The sequence below is a fragment of the Perognathus longimembris genome, chromosome 5, assembly GCF_023159225.1.
Source record: "Perognathus longimembris pacificus isolate PPM17 chromosome 5, ASM2315922v1, whole genome shotgun sequence".
Lineage (NCBI taxonomy): Eukaryota > Metazoa > Chordata > Mammalia > Rodentia > Heteromyidae > Perognathus > Perognathus longimembris.
This window is the reverse complement of record NC_063165.1, coordinates 30,168,541-30,196,305: the sequence shown is the minus strand read 5'-3', so window position 1 is coordinate 30,196,305 and position 27,765 is coordinate 30,168,541. Positions and strand designations below refer to the sequence as shown.

General features: G+C 39.3%; 1 protein-coding gene across 1 annotated transcript in view; it reads right to left on the bottom strand.

Moving 5' to 3' along the window:
• The window catches only part of Crybg3 (crystallin beta-gamma domain containing 3), a 93,906-nt gene that overhangs the window by 56,613 nt on the left and 9,528 nt on the right, over window positions 1–27,765 (bottom strand). Inside the window, exons 2-4 of the mRNA XM_048346470.1 lie at window positions 20,265–20,334; window positions 9,309–9,736; window positions 683–6,821 (exon numbers count right to left, since the gene is read on the bottom strand). Of these exons, the coding sequence (XP_048202427.1) occupies window positions 683–6,821; window positions 9,309–9,736; window positions 20,265–20,334 (6,637 nt within the window). The remainder of the gene's footprint in view (window positions 1–682; window positions 6,822–9,308; window positions 9,737–20,264; window positions 20,335–27,765) is intronic.

Sequence of the window (27,765 nt, the reverse complement as noted above, 5' to 3'; positions counted from 1 at the left end):
AACTTAGTTTGAACAATATAAGCCAAGGGACTGTGGTATAATTAGCTTCTCTACCATGCATTTAAAATTTTTATTTCTTCGGGGTAGCAGTCCAGCTGAAATACACAAAGTTGTGTTAGAGAACCTGATTAATGAAAAAAAATATATATAACCTAGGAATATGGCCTAGTGGTAGAGTCCTTGCCTCATGTACATGAAGCCCTGGGTTCGATTCCTCAACACCATATATAGAGAAAAGTCCAGAAGTGGTGCTGTGGCTCAAATGGCAGAGTGTTAGCCTTGAGCAAAAAGAAGCCAGGGACAGTGCCCAGACCCTGAGTTCAAGCCCTAGGACTGGCAAAAAACAAACAAAATGTATACAATCTCAAAATACTGATTTTGTCAGTTGTGGGGCTTGCACTGTGGGCCTGGATGGTGTCCCTAAGCTCTTCAGCTCAAATTCTACCACTTGAGCCACAGTAGCACTTCTGGTTTTCTGGTGGTTAATTAGAGATAAGTCTCACTGAATTTTCCTGCCTGGGTTGGCTTTGAACTGTGATCCTCAGATCTGTCTCCTGAGTAGCTATGATTACAGGCATGAGCCACTGGCGCCTGGCATATTGATTTTTCTTAATAAGCTTTTTCTAAAAAAAGATCCTAATCCAAAGTTTTACTTCAATAATTAATGATCAAAACAACTTACCTCCATGTATGGACTCAATCTGCCTGAGTTGTCTTGAACATGGAAATATTGTGACACCGGCTCCTGAAAAATTCCACTAAATCTGGCTTTTTCTGAGGAAATTTTGGAAGTCCGTAAATAATGATGATAAACATTCTTTAAAGAAGAATGCAATCTAGAAGTAAGGTCACATTTCTGTAGGAAGGAAGCCTTCTCTGACCACAGACCAGTGGGCATATTTGAGGGTGTGGGTTCATGTGGGGTTGCATATGAATTTGTAGAAAATTCAGGGCTTTCCTGGTCTTCATCAGGATAAAATGGGAAGGACGGATCTGGCAGGTGGAAGGTAACATGCTCCCTTCTTTGAGCTCCCAGGCCTTTATTCAATGCTTCTTGCTCATCCTCCTCTTCCTCAGCTACCTGCCTATCATCTTCATCAAAATTCATCTTTAAGCGCTCTGATACAGACTGGAGAAGTGACAGAACGGAAGAGGACTGGTTGGCACTCTCTCTCGATTTCGTGGACCCATGATGACCAGGTGAGACCTCACTGGACAGAATGTCCTCCTGTGAACTGTCATCCTCATAAATGGGACTCAAAGCCAAGGGATAAATTTTGTACCTCTTGGCCTCCACTGATAAGAACATTTCCGAGCTATCGCCATCATACGTCTCACCTAATTTAGTTTCTTTTTCAAAATGATGGACGAGGTCAGTTCGACTTTCAGACCTTTCACAGGCCAGGACTGGCCTTCTGTCAGCTGACATGTCAGGAAATAAGAGAGACTGTGTTCCTCTTACTTCTGCAGATGCACATTTGTCCTCATCACGAAGGGGCTCTTCATATAATATAGTAAAGGAAGAATTCTCTTGTTCATCCTGAGAAACAAAGGCTAAGTTAGATTCCCCCTTTTCATGGCTACAGTCTAGTTCACTTCTTTTGTCATAAACTGCAGTAAGTGACACAATTTTGTTGAGCCTTACAACTCTGTCCTCAGGTTGAAAATCTGGCACTGATAAAGCCGGGTAGCCCTCATAATCCTTACTTAATGTAGGTGATTCATATCCCCGGAAATGGGAGGCAAGTCTATCATCGTGCAATATCAAGCCTTCCCTTATTCCTGTGGGTTCTTCCATTTTTTCAACACTTGTTTCTGCATATTCTTGGGGTGTTTCACATCTAGGAGGCATGGCTTCTGCTTGTGTCACAGTCAATTCTGGTCTTGTTCCATGTGTTTTCTCAACCTTTATCTCTGTAGGGAGTGCTTCATGTCTCCCACTATTCCTACTAGAATCTTCTTGGGATGTTATTTCCATTTCTACCTGAGAAGGCAGGGCCACAATTTTTCTAGTAGTCTTTGTAGCATCCCGTTGATCTTTTTTTTCCACTTCCAAGGAAGCAAGTGCTGCTTCCTTGTGTGATTCTTTTACTTCTGACACTAAAGGTATCATAGCAGTATTCCTAAAAACATCATCAGCAACTTTTTCATATGTTGATTCCATTTCCAACACATGTCTCTCAGTCTTTCCAGTATCCCCTTTGGCATCTTCTTGGCAAGTCTCTATGGCTTCTAACGTCACGGCTATCACTTTAGTTTTGTCAGTACTTCTTTCAGTATCTTTTGGGGAAATATCTTCCATTTGTAATTCCATACATGTCACTTCATTCTTTACAGCACCTCCTTCCTCATTCTTTTGGTGACTATCTTCCAGGTATGTAGCAGGTATGGCTACAGCCTTTTCAGTAATCTCATCATCATCCTTCAGATAGATACTTTCTACTTCTGACATAACAGATGCCATGACAGTCTTTCCAACATCTCCTTCTGCATGCTTTTGGTAAATACTTTCTATCTCTAGTGGTACAGGGGCCACCTCAGTCTTTACAATATCCCCCTCAGCATCTTTCTGGTGGATGTTCTTCACTTCTGACAAAAAAGGCATCACCTCAAGTTTGCACATATCCCCTTCAGTATCCACCTTATGACCTTTATCCATTTCTAAGGTGACAGGTAACCTCTCAGGTTTTTCAATATATCTCCCAGTATCCATTCGGTATACTTCTCTCATTTTAAAAATGTCAGCTGTGGGCTCAGTTTTGGTAACATTTACTTCAGCATCATTTTTATGTGTTCTATCAGTATCTAACGTAAGAGGGGCTGCTTTGTATTTTATATTTAATTCTGCATCCTTTCTGTTTGTTTTTCCTATTTCTAATACGGATGGGAGAGACTCCATCTTTCCTACACTTACTTCATTATCCTTTCTGTGTTCCCTTCCTATTTCTGACATAGCAAGGAGTGTGCTTTTACTATGCTCCGGCAAGCTTTTTTCAGATACACACACAAGACTATCGGACAAACTGCTTTTGGATGTGCCAGGAACATGGATGTCATCATTCACAAGCGGAGGCCATTTGAAATTCAATACAAGCATCCCTGTTCGTTCCTCCCTCATTTTATGCTTATCTATGTGCTCTCCTTCTGCTCTTTGCTTACAGTCTTCATTGACAAATACATGTGTTTGTATCTGGTCATCGAGCTCTTGATGGAACACATTTTCAGCTTGTAAAGCCGTATCTGATTCTTGCAAATTCATACTCTCAGACTGTCCAGCTCTACTTCCAAAAAGTTGGGTTTTTTGGTAGAGAACAATTTCTCTTCCTTTAATTGACTCTGTGTCATGAACTAAGTTACTTACGGAGAAGAATTTACTTAACCTTTTATTTTCACTAATTGCATGTGTGTTTTGATTTATTGTCTGCTCTGATACCAAGAAGTCCCTAACTATATCACGTGGCTTCACACTATCACTGTTCAGAATCTTTGAGGTATTAGCCTGAGGTTCAGAATCCCAGGTGTCCTCAGTATCTTCAAAAGCATCATTTATTAAATTTTCTTGTGCTGAATAAATAACCTCATTGACTAATTCTCTAGCTTGATCTTCTATCAAACAAGATACATTCATTCTATCAAAATCAAAATGGAGACTTGTCTCACCGACTGCATGGGAAACACAGGCCTTTTCTTCTTCTTCAACTTCTGACCCACTTTCCATGTCCTGCTCTTCCAAACAGTTTTTAGGTTGGATCCCTGTCAATGTCATTTCTGATGGGTTTTGCTCGGGGAGGTCTTCTTTCAGGGAACCAGTATTCATTATACCACCTGTGGTTATATGCTCCTGGCAGGTACCAACAATGTGTTTGTATTTTAGTTCTTCCCTGACAGAATTAAAAATCTCCTCAATCAACGTGTCAGCCTTGTCAATGAGTAAACCACTTTCAAGGACCAAAGGTTGGTCATGTGCTCTTCTCCTTGCTTCTATATGCTCAGCACAAGTTTCAGAACACTGCTGGTATGAGCTGTTAACTGTCGCCGGAGCCCCAGCAACTGCTCTAGTCTCTGCTTCCATGGGATAATCAACATGGGCAGCAGTTGGGAAAGCAAGGGATATTTTCCCAGTAGGAATCTCAAAGTGTTCCTGATGTGAGGTCACTTCTGCCCCTATTGGGATAGTTTTCTCCAATTCCAAATAAGAGCTATCAGGGTCCCGCAGGTTAGTTATGGAAGCATCTTTGTGTGTGAGATCTGTGGCCATTTTCACAGAATCAACATTACTAGGGGGATCATGTGAATTTCTAACTACACTAAATTCCTCATGGTGAAGGGAGAAAGAAGACGTACTCTCAGTACTATGACTCAGACAATGTGGATCCTCTCTCCTGTGAAATGAGGCTTGCTTTTCTGATTTCAGCACAGAAGGCACATTAAATGAGCTTGAGTTCTCAGATACAAATGTATCCTTTTCCAAACCCAAAGCAGAACCCAGAAAAGGTGTATTTATTTTTGTAGTATCAGTTTGTTGGGACTGTGGGGAAGTAATAGTTAAGGTTATGTCTACCATTTCTGAGGGAACATTATTCTTTTCAGTCCCACATATACTTGAAGACTGACTAACCATACAAATGTTGGCATCACGATTCTGCGCCATATTCTGAGTGCTTTTTCTCTTATCAGGATCTGGGAATGTCTCTGGCAAATTAGTTTTACAAATTAGTTCTTTAGTAAGATCACCAAAGGCCTCTACCTTGTTTTCTTGTGTACCTTGGTGTTTGGAGGCAGGAAGAGAAATTTCTGCCTGGAAATTCTCTTTAATGCTCACACTTGAGCATTTTTCTTTAATTTGTTTAGGATCCATTGATTGAATATTTTTGTCATGTGCATTCTTTAAAGAAGTTAATTCTGATGAAACAGTTTTCACAGTCTCATCTGCAATTTCTAATGGAGAAAAAGAAAACTGAGCTGGAGAAATGTCTTTGGGTTCTGTTTGGCAAACAGCTACATTGGACAAGGCCAAAGATTTTGCTCTTCCAGGAGCACTGTGCTGACCATCATCAACCTCAGTTTTTGATGAGATTCTAGCAGTGTCCATCGTTTTGGTTTCTAAGGAAAAGGAAGCAGACTTTGCAATGATGCTCCTATTTGTTTCAGTGTTTGAAAGCACTAACTCTGCGTTATTAATATCATGAGATGAAATGGAACAGTGATCCTTAGGGAGGCTTCCAGGCTCCAAGTTCAAAGGTGGCACCCCAGTTGAGTCCAAGATTTTGGTTTCAGGATCCAGTGGATACTGTGATTTTTCACCATCAAGAAGAACTTCCTTGGATGCAAGAATTCCAGATGATGCCTGCTGAAGATGAAGAGGAGGAAGACTCTTCTGATCTTCAGCCTTCACACAATTTGCTACATATTCCTCTTGATCCTTACCAGGCTGATGGGAAATATCAACAACATTGACATCTCCCGTTTCAAGGAGCACAGAAGATTCCTCGGTGTTTAAAACCCGGGTATCCACCTCGCTCAGCACACTGCTTCCAGAAATAAAGGTAGGTGGTGAGGTACTACAATTTTTATAGTTATGATTACTAGGAGATTGTTTAGCATCAGGTGATACTTTGGAATACTGTGGATTCTCAAAGCAAAGAGAAGCTTCTGAAATGTGGTTTCTGTTCATTTCCAAATTCAGTTCAGGTATTTTCTCTTCAACACACGTTACAGCTGTTGATTCACTGGTACATTTTGTAGAAGCAGGGTTCCTTTGATTTAGTCCCTTTATGTGAGGATTTCTGTTATTCAGTCCCAAATCAAGCCTTTTGGCTTCCTTTCCAAATAACTGGTCAATATCTTTGGGTAATGATTCAGTTTTGTCTTCTAGAGTTTTGACGTGAATTGACATGGTAGGTTTAGCACTGGAGGCACTTTGTGTTTCCTGCTTGATTTCTTTAACAGGCACATTTTTCTGTGAGTCTTGGGCAAACAACCAGTTTCCTTCATTTACAAGTCCTGTGTCTGTCATAGCATGTCCCTGGAGAGCGGTGGTGCTGGTGTGACTGGCAGCCTGCTCTGATGAGTTATCTGCAGTTTGCTTGTCAGAACACTTATTCTCTGGCAACTGCAGATCTCTGTGCCTAGTTGATTTATTTGGACGTAGCAAATTTGTACTTTCCAGTTTGGCAGTGTCACTCCCATCAGGTGCACTACAAGAGAAATGAGAGGCAGGAGGTCTCTGCGACTCAACATCTTCCTCTCTTGGCACCAATGTCTCATCATTCATCACAGAGCTGTTTTCTCTCATGGTATTTTTTACTGTTCTTTTCCTCGGAAATTCTGAACTACAAGGGACTTTGTGGCTCTGACTTCCTGTCAGCAATGTTGAACATAAATGGGGCTGTAAGTCAGATTCTCCAACGGTGTAGCTGGAGTTAGTCACAGAAGCAGATGACTGATTTCTCTCAGGGGCCCCAGTATCATTTTTATTTAAAACATCCTTAGAGGAAACAATATTCTGCAGTTGTAGATTATGTATCACTTGGTTTTCTGGGTTGAGATTAATGTTGCTACAATCAGAGTCTCCTAATGGATCTTCAAGCAAATATCCTTTCTTAGATGCATCTGTGCTGGCTGGTGTCAATGGCACAGTGTCTGCCTCAACTTCACGTCCAGGGCCAAGATGTGTGTCTGTACTAGAGTCAGAACTTTCTCTGCCTAAGGGACTCACAGCTTCCAATATGGTCTGTTGCTTAAAATATTTCCTAATTTGTCGAGGCCCCCGATAGGTTGCGTATGTTACTGAAGGACTCTCTAGTTTACTGTTGGTTTGTCTGTAAAAAGAAAACAACAACATGATACGTACCAGGAAATATAATTAATAATTCAACAGTAACCCACAGTAAGGTTTGTCCTGTAAATACTATTTATCTGTGCTAATTTGGGGCGAAAGTCCTAGAATGTTTCACACATTTATTACAAGTGAGTAAAGATTTAACTTAAATCTTTGACCGTATCAATGTCAAAGAAACATGGATTTTCAGGCTCTGTAAAACTGTTTCTTTTTATTTGATTACATATATATGTGCAGATAGGTAGGTAGGTAGACAGACAGACAGACAGACAGATTTGATGGCAGTTAACAGAAACAGCATGGGTAACGAGTTCAAGGCTTAATTCTTCTGATTTCAAAGCATCTGACTCTGAGGAAGGACATAGACTTTGTGCCTTTATATTTGTACCATAAGTTTATAAATACACCACTGTGATTTTACCACCAAATCAGATCATCATACTAAGCTCCCATTCCTTTACATTTCATGTGGCTTTGAACAGAAGCTTTTAATACATAAATTGGAGGAAGTTTTAAAGTAAAACAGAGGCAAAAGTATCTAGTCCATAGCATTCTCTGTGTATCCATTAACAAAACAATGATAGAATTTTCTTCAAAAACCCTCTCTCCTGTTAAGTTCTTCTAATATTCAACTATTGTAATGAATATTAAACTACTTGGGTAAAGGCAAAAAAGTTTAAAAATTCTAAAAAGAGTAAAGAACCTAGCTACTCAGGAAGTAGAGATCAGGAAGATTTTGGGTCAAGGCCATCCTAGCCATAAACTCAACCCTCCACCTCAATCAATAGTTGCATGCAGTGGCTTGCACTTGTCATTCTGGTTATGTGGGAAGTAAATAAGCAGACCTCAGCCCAAGCTGTCCTAGGCATTCATGCAAGACCCTATTAGACAAAAAGATTCTGATGTTTTCAGTATCCAACTTCCTCTAAAGAGTCAGTCTTTGGGAGCTCTCATGCAGGCCATATTACTTTACTATCCTTTATAAATATCATTCTCTGTTCTTCAAGTCCCGCACAAGAGAAACTGAGGTTAATCCTAATCATCAGTTATGTCTCTCATATGCTTCATAAATTTTAGCTGAAATCATTTCAAAGCACATCATTGCTAACCTCTAAAATGTTAACCAACCACTATGGTAGTATATTGTTTTATTCATTTATTTTTCATTGTCCATTAAAGAGTAGCTAAATGAAATGAGGTAAGGAAAGCTTAGCCTTGCCAACGTGGTTTTACTTATTTCAGATTTCAGGCCAGATCAAAGAATTATGAAACGAAGTCAAAAATAGTAAGGCAATTAATCTTTATAGGAAAATATACATGATATTCACACAAAAGAAGTTTGTGAGGCCTCATCTCAAGAAATGGCTGCTGGCACACTCCTATTAACCCAGCTAAATGAGAAGCACAATGGCTGGGCCTAGTGGCCTGTGTCAACCAAGCACTGTCAAACTCAGTGCATGGAACACATAAATAGAAGATCAGAGCCCAGGCTGCCCTAGGCATAAAGACTCTACCTCAAAAATAACCAATGCAGCTGGGCACCAGTAGCTCAAACCTATAATCCTAGCCAGGAATTCAAATTGGCTATCCATACAGGAACTTAAGTTCTGAGAAGTAAGGTACAAAGCCAGGCTGGGCAGACAAATCTGAAACTCTTATCCCCAGTTACCAAAAAAAAAAAACCAGCTGAAAGCAGCAGTGTGGCTCAAGTGGTAGATCATCAGCCCTGAGTGAGAAAAGCCAAGGGAGAATACAAGGCAGAGAGCACAAGGCCTGGAGTTCAGACTTTAGTACTGGAACAAATAAATAACCGGTGAAAGGATGACAGTGCAAATATTTGAAGAATGTTGATAAAAATCAAAGCTTTTGGTTATGGAATTGTGTGTTGTATTAGAAAGTTTCTACTTGTGAAATGTATCTATTAAAAATAAAAATTCAGAAATTAAAAGAAAAAGAAATAGTGGGACGGCTTATGAATTCAGAGTGCCTGTCCAGCAAGCACAAGTCCCTAGTTTCAAAATGTTCCTTTATCACCTAAAAGGCATTATTCTACCCCTTGAAGTAGCTAAAAAGGCCCCAGATTACCTGGAAAGTGTACAGAATCCTTTACCAAGTAGTAGGAATATTATACAAATTTTTTCCAATCTCTTTGACTAATAAGAATTAGAATGTAGGCTTCATAGACTTGAAAGCCAGGTGCTGGTGGATCACACCTGCAATCCTAGCTACACAGGAGGCTGAGGTCTGAGGATCCAGGTTCAAGGCCAGCCTGAGCAAGAAATGCCAGGAGACTCTTATCTCTAATTAACCAACAGAAATAGGAAGTAGAGCTTTGGCTCAAAGTCGTAGATGGCTAGCCTTGACAGAAAAGTTCAGGGATCCCACCCAGGCCTTGAGTTAAAGCCCCCAAGATGGGAGGAGTTAGACTCAAACTCCAATTTGGGGCTCAATTTTGTTTTAGACTTACTTCAGTAAGTCAGTGGTTTCCTGTTCACTGTCATGTGTAGTATCCAGAGAAAAAGCATCTGAGAGTTCAGTAGAGTTGGACTCTTGTTCTTCCACTGGATGTGCCTGGGTTCCCAGTAAGCCACTGAAAGTCTCCCTCTCCCTTTTCTTCTCTTCCTCATGAGAGTTCCCATGAGTCTGTGAATCTTTCTCAGTTTTATCGTGATCATCTTTAAAAGACTGCTTAGCTTCCCCAAGTGATGATTTTCCTGAGATATTGAATAAGTTACCAAGAAACTGAAAAAAGCTTTCTTTGGGTTGTTTGTCACTTTCTCCTGTTTTGGTATCTGTAGTGCTATTCAAAAGGTCATTTGGCTTTCTGAGATCGTCCGGTGTTGGAAGGACGACTTGCTTCTCAGCATGGTTTCTTTTATCCTCATTTTGGTGAATCTGAAAATAAAACAGACAACAATAAGCGCCATCATTTTAAAGCTAACCTCGATTGGCTGATAAATCATTACATGACAGACCTTATGTCATATACCAGTGGTATACCTGTGAACCAGACTGATGGCTTCTATTCCTTCAGGCACTTTACAATCTACTGAAAGTATAGTGCATGTTGAACTGTGATATTAAGTTAATATCACAATGGGACACCCAGAGCAGGAATAGCCAGTCCAGATTTGGATAGGTGAGAGAAGTAAATAAAGGATGCTTCTCAGAGAGTGAGTCCATTACATGAAGTGTGTATATGCTCACAAGCATGCTTAGTGAGGTATCAGCTTCCAAAGGATTTGTGTGACAAGAGGTTAGGGTACAAAAAGAGAAGAGAAGTAAACAGATAAATGGACAGATCGTGGCAAACATTATGTGTATTGAAATTGACTCTTTAAAGCAAATGGGTAGTATTTTAAGCATTTCACACTGACCAATTATAGCTAAACAGACCTCACCATTGCAGCATTTTACTGACCCAGAACACTATCACAGTTTGTAAAACTTTTCCCTATTCTGATAAGGAAGAACAGTAACAGGGTATGAAAATTCAAAGAAAAAGCCCACTGTGACCCCTACATAGCAAAACATGAAGTTTTGATCAGAACAGTCATATAAAACACAAAAACTAGCAGGCATTCTTTGCAGACACTAAACACTTCCAGAAGTGCATCTGACCTGGTTATAATTAAATTCCTGGTACAGCAAACTCACATTCATGAGTACGTGCAAGCAAAAACTGAGCTGCTGCTGCTACAATAAAGAACATGCTAGCACTGCACCTTGTGATCTTCTTGGATTCCAAAAAGCTCCAGGCAAACATGCCTACTCACCCTGCCTTCCAAACATGCTTGCTCACAGACTTGAAAATGGAATGCACGTCCAACAGAATCTATCACCTGTCGTGCTCACGAGTCCTTATAAAAGGAAAACTCAAGTGTGAGTCAGAATGGGATCAGAACACAGAGGTAAAACCACCTTAGGGCGCATTACAAAGTTTGTAAGAAGCTGATTTTCAATAGAGCAAGAGCACAATAATTGTAATGCCATTTGTCCACCTTATTCTGTGTTTTAATCCAAGTTCAAAACAGCCTTCCCACAACTCAAATTGAGCATAGGAAAAGTGGAGAAAAAATGTAGATCCTGTTAATCCAGCACACTCATTTCGAATAAGCAGTTGTTTTTAAGTTTGTTCCCACCTTAGGTGTAAGAGGGCATTTTTTTTTCTACATGTGAAGATCTTGCTATAAGCCTCTACATATAGAATGTTACCAGCCTTTGAGTCACTACCATTCTCACCTTTTGTAGGTTTCAACTGCAGTTTTTTTTTTTTTTTTTTTTTTTTTTGGCCAGTCCTGGGCCTTGGACTCCGGGCCTGAGCACTGTCCCTGGCTTCTTCCCGCTCAAGGCTAGCACTCCGCCCGCCACTTGAGCCACAGCGCCGCTTCTGGCCGTTTTCTGTATATGTGGTGCTGGGGAATCGAACCTAGGGCCTCGTGTATCCGAGGCAGGCACTCTTGCCACTAGGCTATATCCCCAGCCCTCAACTGCAGTTTTAATTCCCCTTGTTCTCCCCCTCACCTATCCATCCTTTGGCTCATCACAGGCCAAGCTGTTACTCATTGTCTGCAGAGCCCTCTCTTCATTCAACAGCAAAAAACATCCTCACAATTTGGCAGAAGACTAACAGGATAGTTGATATTTCCAGAGTGGTCACATCTGGGAAAGGCATATTTGTTTTACTATTAACTATTCTATTTAGCTTGTAACTTCTACCACACTATTTCTCCCTGGATTCAAACGAACTAAGACTACAAACATGAATACAACTGTGTTCTTTTTTGCTAACTGGATGAGTGGCAGTTTGTTCTGCATAGCTAATTATAGAAAGAGAGCTAAGGGTCTACTCGATAAAATGTAAATATTTTTAAAACACTTTAGAGATCCACAAAAGTGCTGTATAAAATTGTGTGATGAGCTGAGTGCCGGTGTCTCATGTCTGTAATCATAGTTCTCCAGTGGCTGAGATCTGAGATCCAAATTTGAAGACAAGTTGACCAGGAAAGTGTGTGAGACTCTTATATCCAATAAATCATCAAATATCTAGAAAGGGAGCAGTAGCTCAAGGGGTCAAAAGCCAGCTTTGAGAGAAAAAGCTAAGGGACAAGCCAAGGGACAAGCCCAGGCCCTGAGTCAAAGCTCCAGTACCAGCACCAATTAATTAATTAATTTAACTTTAACAATTAAGATAATGGTCTAACAAAAGGGGATTAAGAAAACATAGAAACTACATGTTTCACATAATTAAAATCTTACTGTCAAAATGGTATTTGATTAGCTTATTATTTTATTTGACCATGTCTATCAAAGCATATTTTCCTCTCAAAAGAAGATAGTTTTTAAGATATACAGTTTTTTAAAATCATTTATTTCTCCTTCCTCTCAATTTTTAATTTCTTTGCTATTCTAGAGTCTCTGAATTGTAACTTTACCAAACACTTTTTAGTTTCTTTAAATGTTTCAAGTGCTTAATTTTACCCTTATAGGCTCACGAGAAATGTCTCAGTAAGTTAATCAAACTCAACTAGAAAAGCAAAAGCTACTAAATTTAGAAACAAAAATGAGCAGAAAGGAACAGTCCTATTCAACCTACAATAAAATCTGCGTTTACAGAATTGAAACTCTAAGTGTGATTTAAAGCAGCTGTTGTTTCATCTTAGGTTAGAAAACAATGAAGTCCAGCCTGCCACAGGCCTTTAGGCCTTTGTCTACCTAACAAAACTGTCTGAAATTGTTCCAAGGCATTTGTAGAACAAAAGCACTCTACATTCCAGCAAACAGTACAACTCTCCAAGACCCTGGTATTTGTCATATCATCTGTGAAGGCTAAAGATGAAGGTATGTACTTTAAAATTTTTTGGTGCCTTCATACACAATGTTTTGTAATGCAAAGTATTTTGTGTGGCATTTAGAAATGGTATGTAAATTAACTAGAAAAAAAAAAAAGACTGAGTGAAAGCTGGGTACCCAGCATCCCACTTTGCATACGTGCCTTTTGATTTGAACTAGTTCCTCCTACAGTCACTTTACAGTCACTTTGGGCTTCAAGAAGAACAGGATTCAGGAACAGGTATCTTGAGAAATATGACCAACTGCCCCTGATACAAGCAGTGACTCCTTATAATCTTGAAGAGAACATCCAAACACTATAGCCCATCTACCAGACCTCTGGGGTCAGAGACAGAGATCATCATGGTCAAGGAGGACATATCCGTAACTTGGGATTGTTTTAACTAGGCATACCTTCCTCATTCCTTGCTTCTAATTCTCTCCATTTAACCTGAGGACAATGTTGGTACCCCTTCCCCACCACAAACCACCACCACTTAAGATTTATTTAAGTGTTGTCTTCCCATGGCTGCGATGTAATACATCCTTCTTTAACCTCACCATGTGACTTAAGGTAGGCATCCTGGACTTGGAACCTAGGGTCTAAAAACTGGGTTTCTGGTCTGGCAGCCACTTTGGTTATCAAGAAACAAAACGCAACCCCTATTTCAAGCATACCATTGGCATTCTTTCTTTATAAAATCTATCAAGTGGTAAGAAGTGGGATTTCTGCCTCAAGCTCACTATAATAACATACCTTCTTCTATGCCTTCTTCCCCAAAGTCAAGAAACATCAGTTTCTAAGAGCCACTTTCTTTTTTTTTTATTTTATTTTATTTTTTTTTCTCAAATTTTTATTATCAAACTGACGTACAGAGAGGTTACAGTATTAAGAGCCACTTTCTATTTACCCAGAATACATTGCCAGCCATTATTCTCAAATGAAGCTATCATTCTAAATTTCAGACAGACCTTTTTTTAGCAAGAAAGTCACAGCTTTCCTCAGTTCCCTCACTATCTCAATCAGTTCTCAAGCACATCTATGAAATAAGGAGTAAACACTTCCACCATGGATCAGCAGCACATCAAAGTTCACAGAGGGCAAGTACATTTCCCAAGGTTACAAAGCCATGCTAGGGGAGATCTGGGATATAAGCCCAGGTCTGTGCTTTTTACATCATCACACATATCACTTTAACACTGTTACAAGGAGGTATTATCAGTAATGCAGGCAGAGATCAGAGCTGTCTGGAAGACTCTAGACATCTCATTTGCAACATCAACAAGAAAGATTTGCTTTAATCTGTTTATAAATGGGGTTGTGTTTTTGGGGGGAAGGGACAGAAAGTTTATATGAATGAAGAGTGGTCTTGAAAATATTTACAGTAATACTGATATGCTATGTCAGCTATTTTATTTATATACATATCACAGAGAAAAAAATTGTAATCATTAACTAAGGCTATTCATTTGTTGAAAGATTAGTTCCAGTGTTCCCCAAAGAAAATATTTAAGGCCTATAAACTTGATTACCATTTCACCTCTGACTGTGAAAAAACTGAGGAGGATCAAAAAGGAGCAAAGAGCTCCTCAAACCCGAAATGTGAAATATAACATGCAATAATTTAAATACTCCTTGTACTACATAGCACTATAGTCTCAAAATCCAGCATCATTATATAGACCTACAAGTGATCATTCTTAGTCAATGAGATAATGTTGAGCTACAATTCTCCCCTTTCTACATATATGAACTATGATAAATAATGGCAGCAAGGGGAAAAAAAACACATGGCTTAATTTAAAATGTTATGGACTATCAATATTTCATATTGTCTTGCAATCAACTGACACTTCTTAATTTCACTTGTGTATTCACAGGAACATCTTCTAACAATCCCTTGAAAGATACTAGATTTCACTTAAATTGCATAATTAAAACATGAGCAACAATTCCAAATTTAGACTAATGTTAGAATTTATAGAAAGCAAATGTCAAGCTAAGAATAACCAACTTATTTAGCCTCAGTTAAAGGATATAATCCACAGTCCAGATCCAACTGTTTTGTTTAATTAGCATATAATGAAATCGTCTTGACTCTCTTTTCCTCTCACTAGCAATGTGATTTTCGTCAAGTAACTTGATTTAGCACCACAGATACACACATCCAGTGAGTTCTCCTCTCATTCAAGGTACAAAAATGATTGTCAAAGGACTGCTTTAACACTGGAAGTGCTATAAAAGGAAGAGAATGGGTGTTATAAGTGAGATCCTTCAAGAGTTTGGAAGGCAAAAGTAGATTGCACCATAGTAAGTTAACAGAAGCAGCCTCCTTCCAAGCAAGCATCTGCAAAAGGAGACTCTGTTTTTGAGGGAGACCATTCACAGACTGTCTGACAAAGCTCAGATGTGAACACACACAGTACCAATTACAGTATTTTAAAAGACAGGATGGTTTAGTAGAAGTTTTTTAAATGGAGTAGTTGAGCCCCTGAGCTCTTCGTCTATCCCAATTGGATGATTCTCCCAACTTTCTAACACCACACCCACCAAAAAATTTAAAAAATAAAAACCCACAGACATTCTAGAGCACATCTGAAAATACTAAGACTTTTAGGTAGACTGAATTGGAGCCACCAAAGGGACAACCACATTCCAGAAATGTCTGGAATGTTGATTACCATCAAGTCTCCGAACCTCAGGCTGAGGACTGAAGCCATAATACCAGAAGAGGCCACGTTAGATGACTGATATTAAAGAAGTAAGGACTTTGAGAACCATTTATATGAAAAGTTATTCAGTGAGAAGAGAACCAGTGAAGCAAACAGACAAATTTAGCCAGAGGTAGGAAGTGAAGCAAGAAAGCACATCAAAAAAGTAAAGATAAGTCAAAGAAAAATTTTGGAAGACAAAACAAGGTTTCAAAAGTGAATTGTTTTTTCCTGTGGATAAACTGAGTAAGAACTGAAGGGGGGAAAAGCTACTGAGTATAACCAATTGGTCACCAGTGAGCCAGATTAATGTGGCAATACATGCCTATTATCTCAGCTACTCAGAACACTGGGGCAGAAGAAATCAGCTGATCAAAGTAGTTAGGGCAACCCTATCCTAAAATACACACACACACACATACATACACACACACATACACACACACAGACACACACACACACACACACACAGAGCCTGAAGATAATTAATTTCTCATTCCAACATCTTTAGTTGGAGGAGGAAGAGGTGGAGAAGGGAGAGAAGGACAAGAAGGAAGAGGAGGAAGAAAAGGAGAGTCACCAGTGTCCTAAATGTATTGATTTCATGGAGTGGTTCTCATTTATTCAGAGACTATCTGGTACACATCCATGACGTGTGACCAACATAATACTACTAGGTTTCTCATATCTGAGGTAACTAAAGGAGAAGACAGGAGTGATACTATAATGCATGAAGAATTATGCAGTACATAAGTCAGATTTTCCAAAGAAATTTTTTGGTTAAATGGTTAGAGGGAAATGGAATAACATATTGAAAGGCAAGGAAATCAGACCCATTAAAAGAAAGATATCATAATCTGTAAATTTAAATATTCACTGGAAAAGTTGGGGGAAAAGTAAAGAAGCAAGTGAGAGCCAGGAAACAGCAGCAGGAAGTAAGGCCACCAGTACCTCTGACCCATATGATGGCCATACAGGTCTTAGGGAGTTAATCACAGAAAGGGAGAAAGAAGTGACTATTTCTCTAAAATAGGTAAAAGGAGGCAGGGTATAGCAACATACTTTGACCTTTAAACAAAGTGGATGTACAGGAAAAAAAGGATAAACACAGTGGTAAAATGTAGGCTAACTATCTGAATATTTCTCCAGCTAGAAATATAAATGAAATATATATCACATTAGATAAATACTGGTGTTAGATTTAACTATTTAGAATTAGTGTTAGAATTAGTTAAGCAAAACAGTACATTCATGTAGCACAGAAGGGAGATTTTAAGAATTAGAAATTAATGATGTCCAAAAAAAACATAAATTGTAACTGTAATTGCTTAAGTATCATAAATTTGTGCTCAATTTTTCAAATAACTATCTCTGACACTTTGAGTTGGTATATCAGGGCTAACTAGACACAAAAAGATACATATGTGTGTATGTAATACTACATAGATATTATATATATTTAATTTGCCATATCATAGCTATCTATATAGATATATAAGTATTATGTGTTCGATTATGGATATGTTATAAATATGCTAGATTACATATATTATATACAATAGATTGTAAATATATGTAGATCTATACATATGTAGACCTATATATAGATTCTACATATAGATAGATCTATAATATATTAGATCTGCATATTATATCTCAATATGGATATAATATTGTAAATACAATATGTATATACATAACCATATATATTAATTCTTCATAAATCTTTTTCTTATCAGAGTCATAAAATTGAGGCCAGCAAGATGGAAGCATGGAAAGAATGTCAATTCCTCAGTGGAGTTCTGTGTTTCAGGAAGGCATTCAATTAGAAAGAAAAGAAAGGACGTGCTTTGTTTCCACTTGCTAAATGAAAAAAGGCCATCAGTTTAGACTGTTCAAAATAGCAGCACAATAAATATTGTTGCTCACCTTCTTTGGCCTTCTTTTCCTTATTTAACCTTTTTTTTCCCCTTGTAAGGCAAGGAGGTGAGGCTGGCATTACCAAAATGCATATTTATTTGACACCTGATCACAATATTCCTGAACAACTGTGACTGTGTGGCTAGAAGAAATCCTACCAGTCAAAAAAAAGGTGAAAAGGAAAAAAAATGTGAGCCAATATGTTACTTGAGAAAGATAGCATGTTCCCTATGTAAGGAGCAGCTCCCTATGTAAGTAACTTAAAGTTCCCAAATAAGAGTTTCAGGATGTTGAGTGGTATTTACTTAGAGGCTCAGATGACTGGGAATAAAAGCCTGAGTTTATCCAAGTTGGAGAACTTAAGGTTCTTTTGTTTTTTGGTGTTTTTTTTTTTTTAGTGAAAGTATGCCTGAAATAGCAGACCACAAGTAGAGGCTGAGTAGGGAAACAAGACTGAAGGAAGAAGGAGCCAAGAAAGCAGGAAGGGATGGTAAAGTTCCAGAATACAGAGGTAATGAGCTAGGAGATGGATAGACAGGAAGGTTAGTAGCCAAAGAAATTTCAGTGCTTAAGATCTCAGAAGTAATCGAATTCTGTTTCATTTTTAGCATTGGAAGTAAAAATCTTGCCAGGTGCGAGTGGCTCATTCCTGTAACCTCAGTTACTCAAGAAGCTGAGATTTCAAGATTATGGTTTGAAGCCACCCCAGGCAGGAAAGCCCTTATCTCTAAGTAACTACTTCAAAAAGCTGGATATGGAGTCATGGCTCAAGTGGTAAAGTGGTAGAGTGTTAGCCTTGAGCAAAAAAAGCTCAGGGACAGTGTGCAGGCACTGAGTTCAAGCCCCAAAATCAGGAAAAAAAAAAAAGAGTAAAAGGCAACTCTGGTCATTTAAAACCAGAGCAACAGGCAGAATGTTCTAGAGACCATAAAATAGTAAGCCAGAAAGCTAACCAAGTATTTTCTGCAGAAGGAGAAAAGGTACAATGATGCTAGAACTATAGTTCAAGTAGTAAAGCACTAGTCTTGAGTAAAAAGAACTCAGGGAGAGGGCCTAGTCCCTGAGTTCAAGAACCAATACCAGAACACAAATAGGAGGGAAGGGAGGGAGGGAGAGAGACAGAGAGAGAGACAGAGAGAGAGAAAGAGAAAGAAAGGAAGAAAGAAAGAAAGAAAGAAAGAAAGAAAGAAAGAAAGAAAGAAAGAGAGAGAGAAAGAAAGAAAGAGAGAAAGAAAGAAAGAGAAAGAGAAAGAGAGAAAGAAAGAAAGAATGAATGAATGAATGAAAGAAAGGAAGGAAGAAAGAGAGAGAGAAAGGAAGGAAGGAAGGAAGGAAGGAGGGAGGGAAGGAAGGAAGGAAGGAAGGGAGGAAGGAAGGGAGGGAGGAAAGAAAGGGACAGACAGATGGGCGGATGGACAGAAGGAAGGAGGGAAGGATGAGAGAGGAAGGGGGGAGGAAGGAAGGAGGGAGGGAGAGGGAGGAAAGGAAGGAAAAAGAAAAGAAAGAGAAAGAAAATGGAAAAGAAAAGTAGAAATTAAAGTGATTCTGATTTTCATTCTTTCAATAAAACAAATAGTATCTTTTACTATCATGAAGAGGTCAAGAATAAATAATGTGAACCTTAATCTTACTTAATCTTAACCTTAATACACTTGGATTTCACATTGTTTTAGAATATGTTAAGAAAGTATTGAAACCAAGAATGAAAAATTCAGATGATTTTTTTTTTTACATCCTTCCACTGACCAAGTTAATTGGTCCTGAAATCTCTAGAAATTGCAAACTTTTTCCTTGACTGATGGTCACAAACCATGCAAAAATAAAGAAACTAGTAGCAAAAGCCATGGTTGTGATCACACACCTGGTCAATGAACATGAGCATCCAACTTTCCAGAAAATCACTTTACTGAAAGAAAGGTGAGCCAAGAGCTGGTGGCTGACACCTTTAATCCTAGCTAGTCAAGAAGCTGATATCTGAAGATCATGATTCAAAGCCAGCCTGGGCAGGAAAGTCTATGAGACTCTTATCTCCAATTAACCACCAGAAAAATAGAAGTGGTGCTGTGGCTCAAAGTAGTAGAGTGCTTGCCTTGAGCAAAGAAAGCTCAGGGATAGTTCCCAGCCTTGAGTTTAAGCCCCACAAATGACCAAACAAAGAAAGAAAAGAAAGAAAGGTGAAATGTTTAGTCATTTTCAAGGATTTTTCACTCATGTAACCAATAATTTTATAGATAAGTATGTGGCTTATACATATTTCATCCTTGTCCTGCAGAAACACAGATGGCCAGTTCACACATGAACTGCCCAACCGGATCCATCATACAGCAGTGACTTAGAGGAACATGGGGCAATTTCTACCCCAAACAGCGGTTGTCTGCAGCATTTCCTACAACAGCCTCAATCTTCCAACTTCCTATGGAAAAGAGACCCTGAAAGTCACAAAATATGATTTAGAGACTAACAGACAAACGTACAAAGAAGTTAAGATGTCTGGTGAAGTACATACACCTGGGTTAGTGGCAAAGCTGAGGTCACAATTCCCTTCTCAGGGTGCTTCAGCCAGCCATCACCCTCCCTTCCCCATGACTTGCACTCCACTTTACGATATAACCCACTGAGGGGTTGTGCTGAATGTCCACAGAAACTGATAACTCTGTGCCCTTTTTTGAAATGTAAAATAAAATGCCAAATTCTAAAAGGAAAATTACTCAGTCATTAATATTATTTGCTGAACATTGTATGTACCATAAAATTAAGAAAAGTAAGGGAAGGGGTAGATAGAAGGGTGGTAAGAACGTGGAAGGGGGTGACAGTAATCAAGATGCATTGTATTTATAAACAGCTTTGCTATATGATACCTCTTTTGTACAACTACTTAAAGATAATAAAAAATTTAATTTCTCAATATATAACACCAATAATATAACACTATTAAATTAATATTAATTGGAAACTATACCTTTACTGCTTCTGATGTTGACAGTACGTTTTCCTTTTTCTGACTTGTGTTCATGGGCTCATTTTCAACACTGGAAAAAAAGAAACACATTTTCCTTTGAAATTAAAAGAATTATTCCAACTCATCTGTTATCTGTAATATTAAATGGTTCCTTTACCAAATGGTATACTAATAATATGATGATTTGAATCTCTAAAGTGAAAAAAATCACTGAAATATACTTATAAGGCCTTGGAAACATTGGAGTTAATAACACTGTCTTCTTCACTGATAATCACATCACAATAGCAACAATGCTGAACAAAGCAGTGCCAGTGTCCAGCTGTCCTAACCTTGGAAAGCTTTTATTTATATCAAGCTTCTCTACAGCTTGGTAATTTTCTAACTTAATTCTGAGTGCTATCTCTATTCTGTGAGTCATTATAAAGATATAGTTTCATCTAGTTAATTCTGGGAATATGATTTTCTGGAGAGTCACTTTAAATGCTCTTTTCTGCAATAATGTCACAGATGACTCAAGAGATGCTACTCTAAACCACTTTGGCTACCAGGCACATGCACATCTTTAAACTGAAATGTTTCTACTTGTGTTTATATAGTTTCTGGTTCTCTACTCCTCTAATCCTGCACGAACGGAATAACTCCCTGTGAAGACCATCATACCTCTCTACAACTTGTGCTTATAAAGTCTTTGAAAGAACCAATCTAGTTGGGGAGTCTGATGTACAAACAAACTTTTAACAATACAGGTGGTTATAACTCGTATACACCAAGAACTGTGAGGTGAAGAGAAAGAAGTGGCTTCTGTCTGCTCAGTCAAGGGTTACAGGGACTATGGCAATTTTTTTTGGTCTTTTTTCTTTTGGAACATGACATGTTTGGTTTTGTTTTTAACCTAAGATGTGGGACAAGGAGAGGTGATTTGAAAGAGATACAAATGAGACCAGAGGTCGGTGCGTGGCCGACTATGAAGAACTGGATCAACCTGTTCTAGAATGTGATCTTCATCCTACCTACAGTGGAAAGACTTCAGAGCCCCGAGGCAGAGACAAGCAGAGGACCATATCTCCAAGTGGACAAAACACAGAGGCAGGGTAACTGCTGGCAGAGGAGTGGAAAGGAGCAAGCATTAGTAGATCAGATCAAAGTCAAACCCAAATACATGTCAGAGAAATTCCCTTCATACTACCAGAACAGGCCAGAAAACCACTTTCATCACCGGCCTTCAATGTTCTTCCACCTGAAGCCATGCCTGGTCCTTTATAGTTTAGTTATAGCCACTGTATTTGTGGTGCCCCCACAGCACTCCTTGTAATGCTGGATAGAACTTGTAGATCCAGTAAATGCAACATCCGTATCTATCCTAGAGTCTAGCCTCAAACATGGTACTGTGAAGGCACTCATATCAGTCTTTTTTAATGAGTTATGTAAATTTCTTTAAAGAACATAGCAACTATATCTGTTCAGTACCATCTTTCTCTAGAGACTTAAGAAAGGTGTGGGGATGGTGAAGAAATAGTACAACTGGGCCCAAACTGAGTCATTTTCAGTTGATTTAAAAACAACACACGGGGAGTGGGAATATGGCCTAGTGGTAGAGTGCTTGCTTTGCATAAATGAAGCCCCAGGTTTGATTCCTCAGCATCACATATATAGAAAAAGCCAGAAGTGGCTCTGTGGCAACTGCTAGCCTTGAGCAAAAAAAAAAAGAAAAAGCGAGGACAGTGCCCAGGCTCTGAGTTCAAGCCCCAGTACTGGCAAAAATAAATAAATACACACACACACACACACACACACACACACACACACTCAAGAAAACGAGAAGGTGGAGAAGAGGATAGTTCAAAGCCAATGGGGCAAAAAGTCTGTGACAACCCCTATCGCAACAAACAAGTCAGGAATGCTGTTACACACCTGTAATTCCAGGTGTGCAGAAGGCTTAGGTATAAGTATGATAGTAGCTCCAGGTAAAACTTGTAAAATCTTGCCTGAAAAAACTAAAAATGTCGGGGAAAAGTAACTCAGTTGGTAGATCACCTGCCTAATAAGCAGAAAGCCCTGAGTCCAAACCTCATCATCATTAAGAGAACAAACTAGAACACAGTAAATGAAGACACTCAAGAAAGATACTGAATATAGAATTGTCTGATTTTTTTTTTAATGAGTAACAAGCTGGCTGTGGTGCTGGTAGCTCATGCTTGTAATCCTAGTTACTCAGAAGGCTGAGATCTGAAGATCTGGGTTCAAAGCCAGCTTATGGCAAGAAAGTCCATGAGACTCTCACCTCCAAAAACATCATAAATGGAGCTGTGGCTCAAAGTGGCAGAGTGCTAGACTTGATCACAAAAGCTCACTGCCTCCTGTGTTCAAGCCCCAGGACCAGCATTAAAAGAATAACAGAAAGCTTTTAAAGAATGGGACATTCAGACTGAAAGTTTCAAAGGAAAGAGAAACACACTCGGACCAAACTTCACCAAGGCAGGATTGTGTTCCTACTGTTTGCTAACAATTTTACTCCCTTTGAGCCCTAACAATATCTCAATAGAAATATTTTAGTACATTGCAGGGAGTGCAAGCAAAATTCATAATCAAACAGAAGCTTCAATAAAAATGCCTTCCATTTCTAAAGACCTTGATCATATTTACCGAACAGAAATGTGGGGGTTAATCCTGCAAAAGAGCACAATTATAAAGGCCAGTATGTGACAAAACCTCACTTTTCCAGCAATGTCCTTTAGAGCACAGCCAAAAGCCAGGAATGCAGCACATACCATTGAGCATTTACCTGCTCTTTGCCAGCCATAAAAGAAAACAAACCTCTGGGCAATAGGGGAAAAAATGAGACACTTAACTGTCTAAGGTTCAATAATTTACACCAAATCCTAACCCATCACTTAAGATATCTTCTTATCAAATTCTCCCCAGATTCTCTGACTCTGATAGATAAGCATACAGCTGAGCCCAATAGCTCACCACCCAATAATGTTCATTGGGATGCTCCAGGCATTTTTATTCTTGCTGTTGGAATTGGGCAGTGAAAAATACAGACCAAGTCCTTCCTCTCCTCACTGCTTCAGGACCTCTAGCCAGGTGCATCAGAAGCCACCTGGGTTCACTACAAAAACTGTGCTAAATATAAAGAAGTACTTGATTTGGGAAATTCTTGAAACTCAACAGCACCTGCCACCCTATCATCTTTAAGGATGTGTGATCATTTCCAGGATCTTTTGCTAAGGATTTAGAGTCTCTTTCTTCTTCTTCACTGTTCAGTCTGTAGCTACTTGAGAAATCAAGTCCCCATTCCAACTCTTCATTTCCACTGTACACAGTGGAGTCTGCAGTAGAGGTACCAGTAATATTGCAACAACAAAGAAAAGGAATTAGTGAAAATCTCTATTATTTCTCCTTCCCCCAGTAGTATAAAACCCAGCTGGCTCTAGAACTCAGGTCCACCCAGAAGCATCCCACTAGCTGAACAGGTGTTAGGCCTCTTCACTGGCATGCTGCTCCTTACCACAGAGCCCACTTGACTCAAGACCTGTGATAAAGCTAGAAGGAGTCACACTCCTGGCCTTCCATGATGTGATTAAACCATACACAAGGACTCTAGCTGACTTTCCCTTGGAGCAAATGAAAACATAACAAGAGCAAGCCTGTTTACCTACCCACTACCTTTCAGCCATTAGAAGTAAAATGCTTTGAAAACCCAATGGTGGGATGTCTGTTCCAGAGACAAAACCTTAGGTACGAAAGACACTTCAGTCTTTTGTGATTAAGAAAGGGAAAAAAATGAAAGCAGATACCATTGTATTATAACAAAAAGGAAGAAATATCTACAGTCCCCTCAGTTCAAAGACCTAGGTGACTTCCTGACTTGTCCTTTATCAGGCTGTAAGCGCTCAGCCCTCAATGTGTCCTTTTTTAGAATAAAGACTTGACCCACCCACCTTCCTGAAGGGTCTGCTCAGTCTGTGACGGTCATCTACATGAGCCTAAATACTTTTTTCCTTAGAAATATAGCCTTATGTGGCAAGATGTACAATTTTCTTTGCTCAGTGTTATATGGTAGGCATGTTATGGATTCAATTGATTTTTGTGTATTGGCCCACAGCTCTATGAGCAAGTCTAAGTCTACCTCTGTGGGGAAAATAACAATTTCCACATCAATAATTTACAAACAGCCATCTGGAAAACTGTCCATTCATGAATGGTGACTGACAGCAGTGGTGTGATACTCGTATTTTTTTTTTTTAACAATCATTAGCAGGATATAAAACAGGTGGTTATGGCACCATTTCTGGCTTCAAATTAAAAGGTAACTAGAAGTTGCAATTTTAAGGCAGTCAAACAGCATGTAGTTTAGTTCCAACATCTGGCATTTGAATGATTTCAAAACTCCAGAGAAAATTAGGAGAAGGGAAGAAAGGTAATAGCCATGATTATGAGGTTCTGTTGCTTTGCAATCTTAGATTCTTCTGACACAGCTCTTCTCTAGAATGTTAGCCTTCTCCTATAATTTTTGTATCTACCTTGAAGCTGCATTTTATGTTCTGTCCTCCTTCTCACACTTGCGAAGAGCATAATTACAGTTTAATCATGTAGAGTGAAAATTGCAGTATGTCTGATGTGCTCCTGGGCCATCAACCACAGACCTATCATGCCCGCTGCTCTACTGTCCCCCAAAGGCCTCTGTCCACCCCATACCAGGAAGAATAAGCATCAGAGATTCACCAGTCACGAATCAACACCTTGAATCTTTTTTGGTAGAACATGAGTTCAAAACATGTACTCCAGGCTGGGGATATAGCCTAGTGGCAAGAGTGCCTGCCTCAGATACATGAGGCCCTAGGTTCGATTCCCCAGCATCACATATACAGAAAACGGCCAGAAGCGGCGCTGTGGCTCAAGTGGCAGAGTGCTAGCCTTGAGCGGGAAGAAGCCAGGGACAGTGCTCAGGCCCTGAGTCCAAGGCCCAGGACTGGCCAAAAAAAAAAAAAAAACATGTACTCCAGCTCCTTTCTGAAATGGAGTATTTGACATGGGATAGCTCAGAGGTTGAACACCGTCTAAAATGCCCCAGGATCTGGGTTAGATCTTCAGTACCACATACACAAAAAAATAAATAATAAAAGTGGGGCATTCATTCTAGCATTGTCAAAAAATTCTATTAACATCAGAGCAGGAAACATTTGTTTTTTATTTCTTCTGCGATACTAAAATAAAACCTTGATAAAACATTCTAAAAAAAAATTCTATTAAGAAAAGAGCCTGAAGACCTAAGGATAAGCAAACTATCCCTTCCCAGAGCTCTCCCAAAGGTGACATGGGTCACCTCACATCCAAAGCAGATCCTTTCTCCTCATAAGTTGTTCACAGACAGAGACACACACACCCACACCACGGAGAGAGAGAGAGAGAGAGAGAGAGAGAGAGAGAATACATGCAAGAACACATAAACAATACTTTCCAAAGGTAAATCGCAGCCTGGCATTGGTGCCTGTAATCCTAGCTCCTTAGGAGGCTGAGATCTGAGGATGGAAGTTTGAAGACAGCCCAAGCAAGAAACTCTGTGAGTCTTAGCTTGAAGAAAAAAAGCTAGAAGTGAAGTTAAGTTGTGGCTCAAGTGACAGAGTACTAGCCTTGATCAAAAGAAAACAAAAGCCCAGGGGCAGCACCCGGGCCCTGAGTTCAAGTCCCACAACTGATAAAATAAGGCTATCACATCATTTCATCCCCTCTCTAGGAACTCCCAGGTCCTATCTCACCACATCTCTGGCTCCCTCCCAAAGTCACTGATTTTCTTCCTACTGTTCTAGGTGTCAGTCCACACTGGTGTGTACCCCAGTGATCCTGTAGACACATACATGGGGAAGAGTAGGAAGAAGGATTCATGTCTCTGAGTAGACAGTTAGGATATGCTTTTACATTTTTTCCTATAACTTCGTATCTACTGGGTAAAAGCAAGTTTTACTCTATAAAAGATACTAAAATAACAAACTATTAGGATTTTTTTTATTTTTTATTTTATTTTTTTTTTTGGCCAGTCCTGGGCCTTGGACCCAGGGCCTGAGCACTGTCCCTGGCCTCTTCCCGCTCAAGGCTAGCACTCTGCCACCTGAGCCACAGCGCCGCCTCTGGCCGTTTTCTGTATATGTGGTGCTCGGAAATCGAACCTAGGGCCTCGGGTATACCGAGGCAGGCACTCTTGCCACTAGGCTATATCCCCAGCCCCCAAACTATTAGGATTTTTAACAAAGCAAACAGAAAAAAAATGACTGAAAATATGAAAGCCATGAACAGAGATGGACAAATGACAAAAACACTATTACTATAAGCATTACATCATGGTAAATGCTTTGTTTCAATATAGAATTGTCAAATGAGATCCTTATCTGCCTACTTTGAAAAATGGAACAATTAGTCAAAATTATGACAGTTCCCATTGTCAGCTTTGACTAATAAACAGCACCACAACACTCTTCCAGTCAGGTAGACACCTGGGTATTTTGTAAGCAAGGCAGAAGGCAGAGGGTTCACATCTCACCTAACCAGTTTCCAGTTATTAAGACATAAAATCCAGCCAGCTGCCAATGTCTTATGCCTGCAGTCCTAGGAGGCTGAGATCTGAGGAGTCCAGGCATAAGCCAGCAAAAGGAGGAAAGTCGGTGAAGATTCTTATCTCCAATTAACCATCAAAAACCCAGAAATGGAGCTGTGGCTCAAGTGGTAGAGCCTCCATTTTAAGGGAAAAAGCTAAGTACACTGCCCAAGACTGAGTTCAAGCCCCAGTACTAGCACAAACATCAACAGAAAGATGAAAAATCCCAAACATATCTTTCTTTTTCCTAAGTTGTATGGTAGTTAAACTTGAAATTGTCCACCAAAGGTAGTATCCGCTTTTTGCAAACATGTTAATACAAAGAATTTAAAAAAAACTTCTAGCATGCATTTTCTAGAAATTACATGAAACTAGTATTTGTGTTGGAAATCCATATTCATGTCATTTATGGCACTGGTACTCTAGCTATCACTATGGTTTCTATTTTTATTCCAACACCTTATTTGAAGTTAGCACTGCAAGTCTAATGTCTGACTTGATAAGTATGTTAGAAACCTTGGGTGTTTAATCTTTTAGCAATTATTTTCCAACAGCTACTATTTGGAGATAAATTTCTAAGTTCAATTTATACTCATACAAAAATGTAAAGGGTTGGTCACTATTATATTTGCAAGTTTCCTAGCCACTTTTGACAAGGCAAGATTAATGAGGACACTTAACTCTGTTCTATCAAAAAGCCCTATTGAAATGACAGAAAACAGTAAGAAGTAAGCTACAAGGCAATAAGAGCAAGAGCAAGAGCATTCTAGAGATGGCAGATTCCCTTTTTGAAGGGCAGAAGCAGGCAGAAGTGATTTAGGGTAAAAGTGCAATGTAAATGGGTTCTAAGGAGACATTTTGGTTTATCAGAGACACAATGCCTATACTATCTCAGAGATTTGG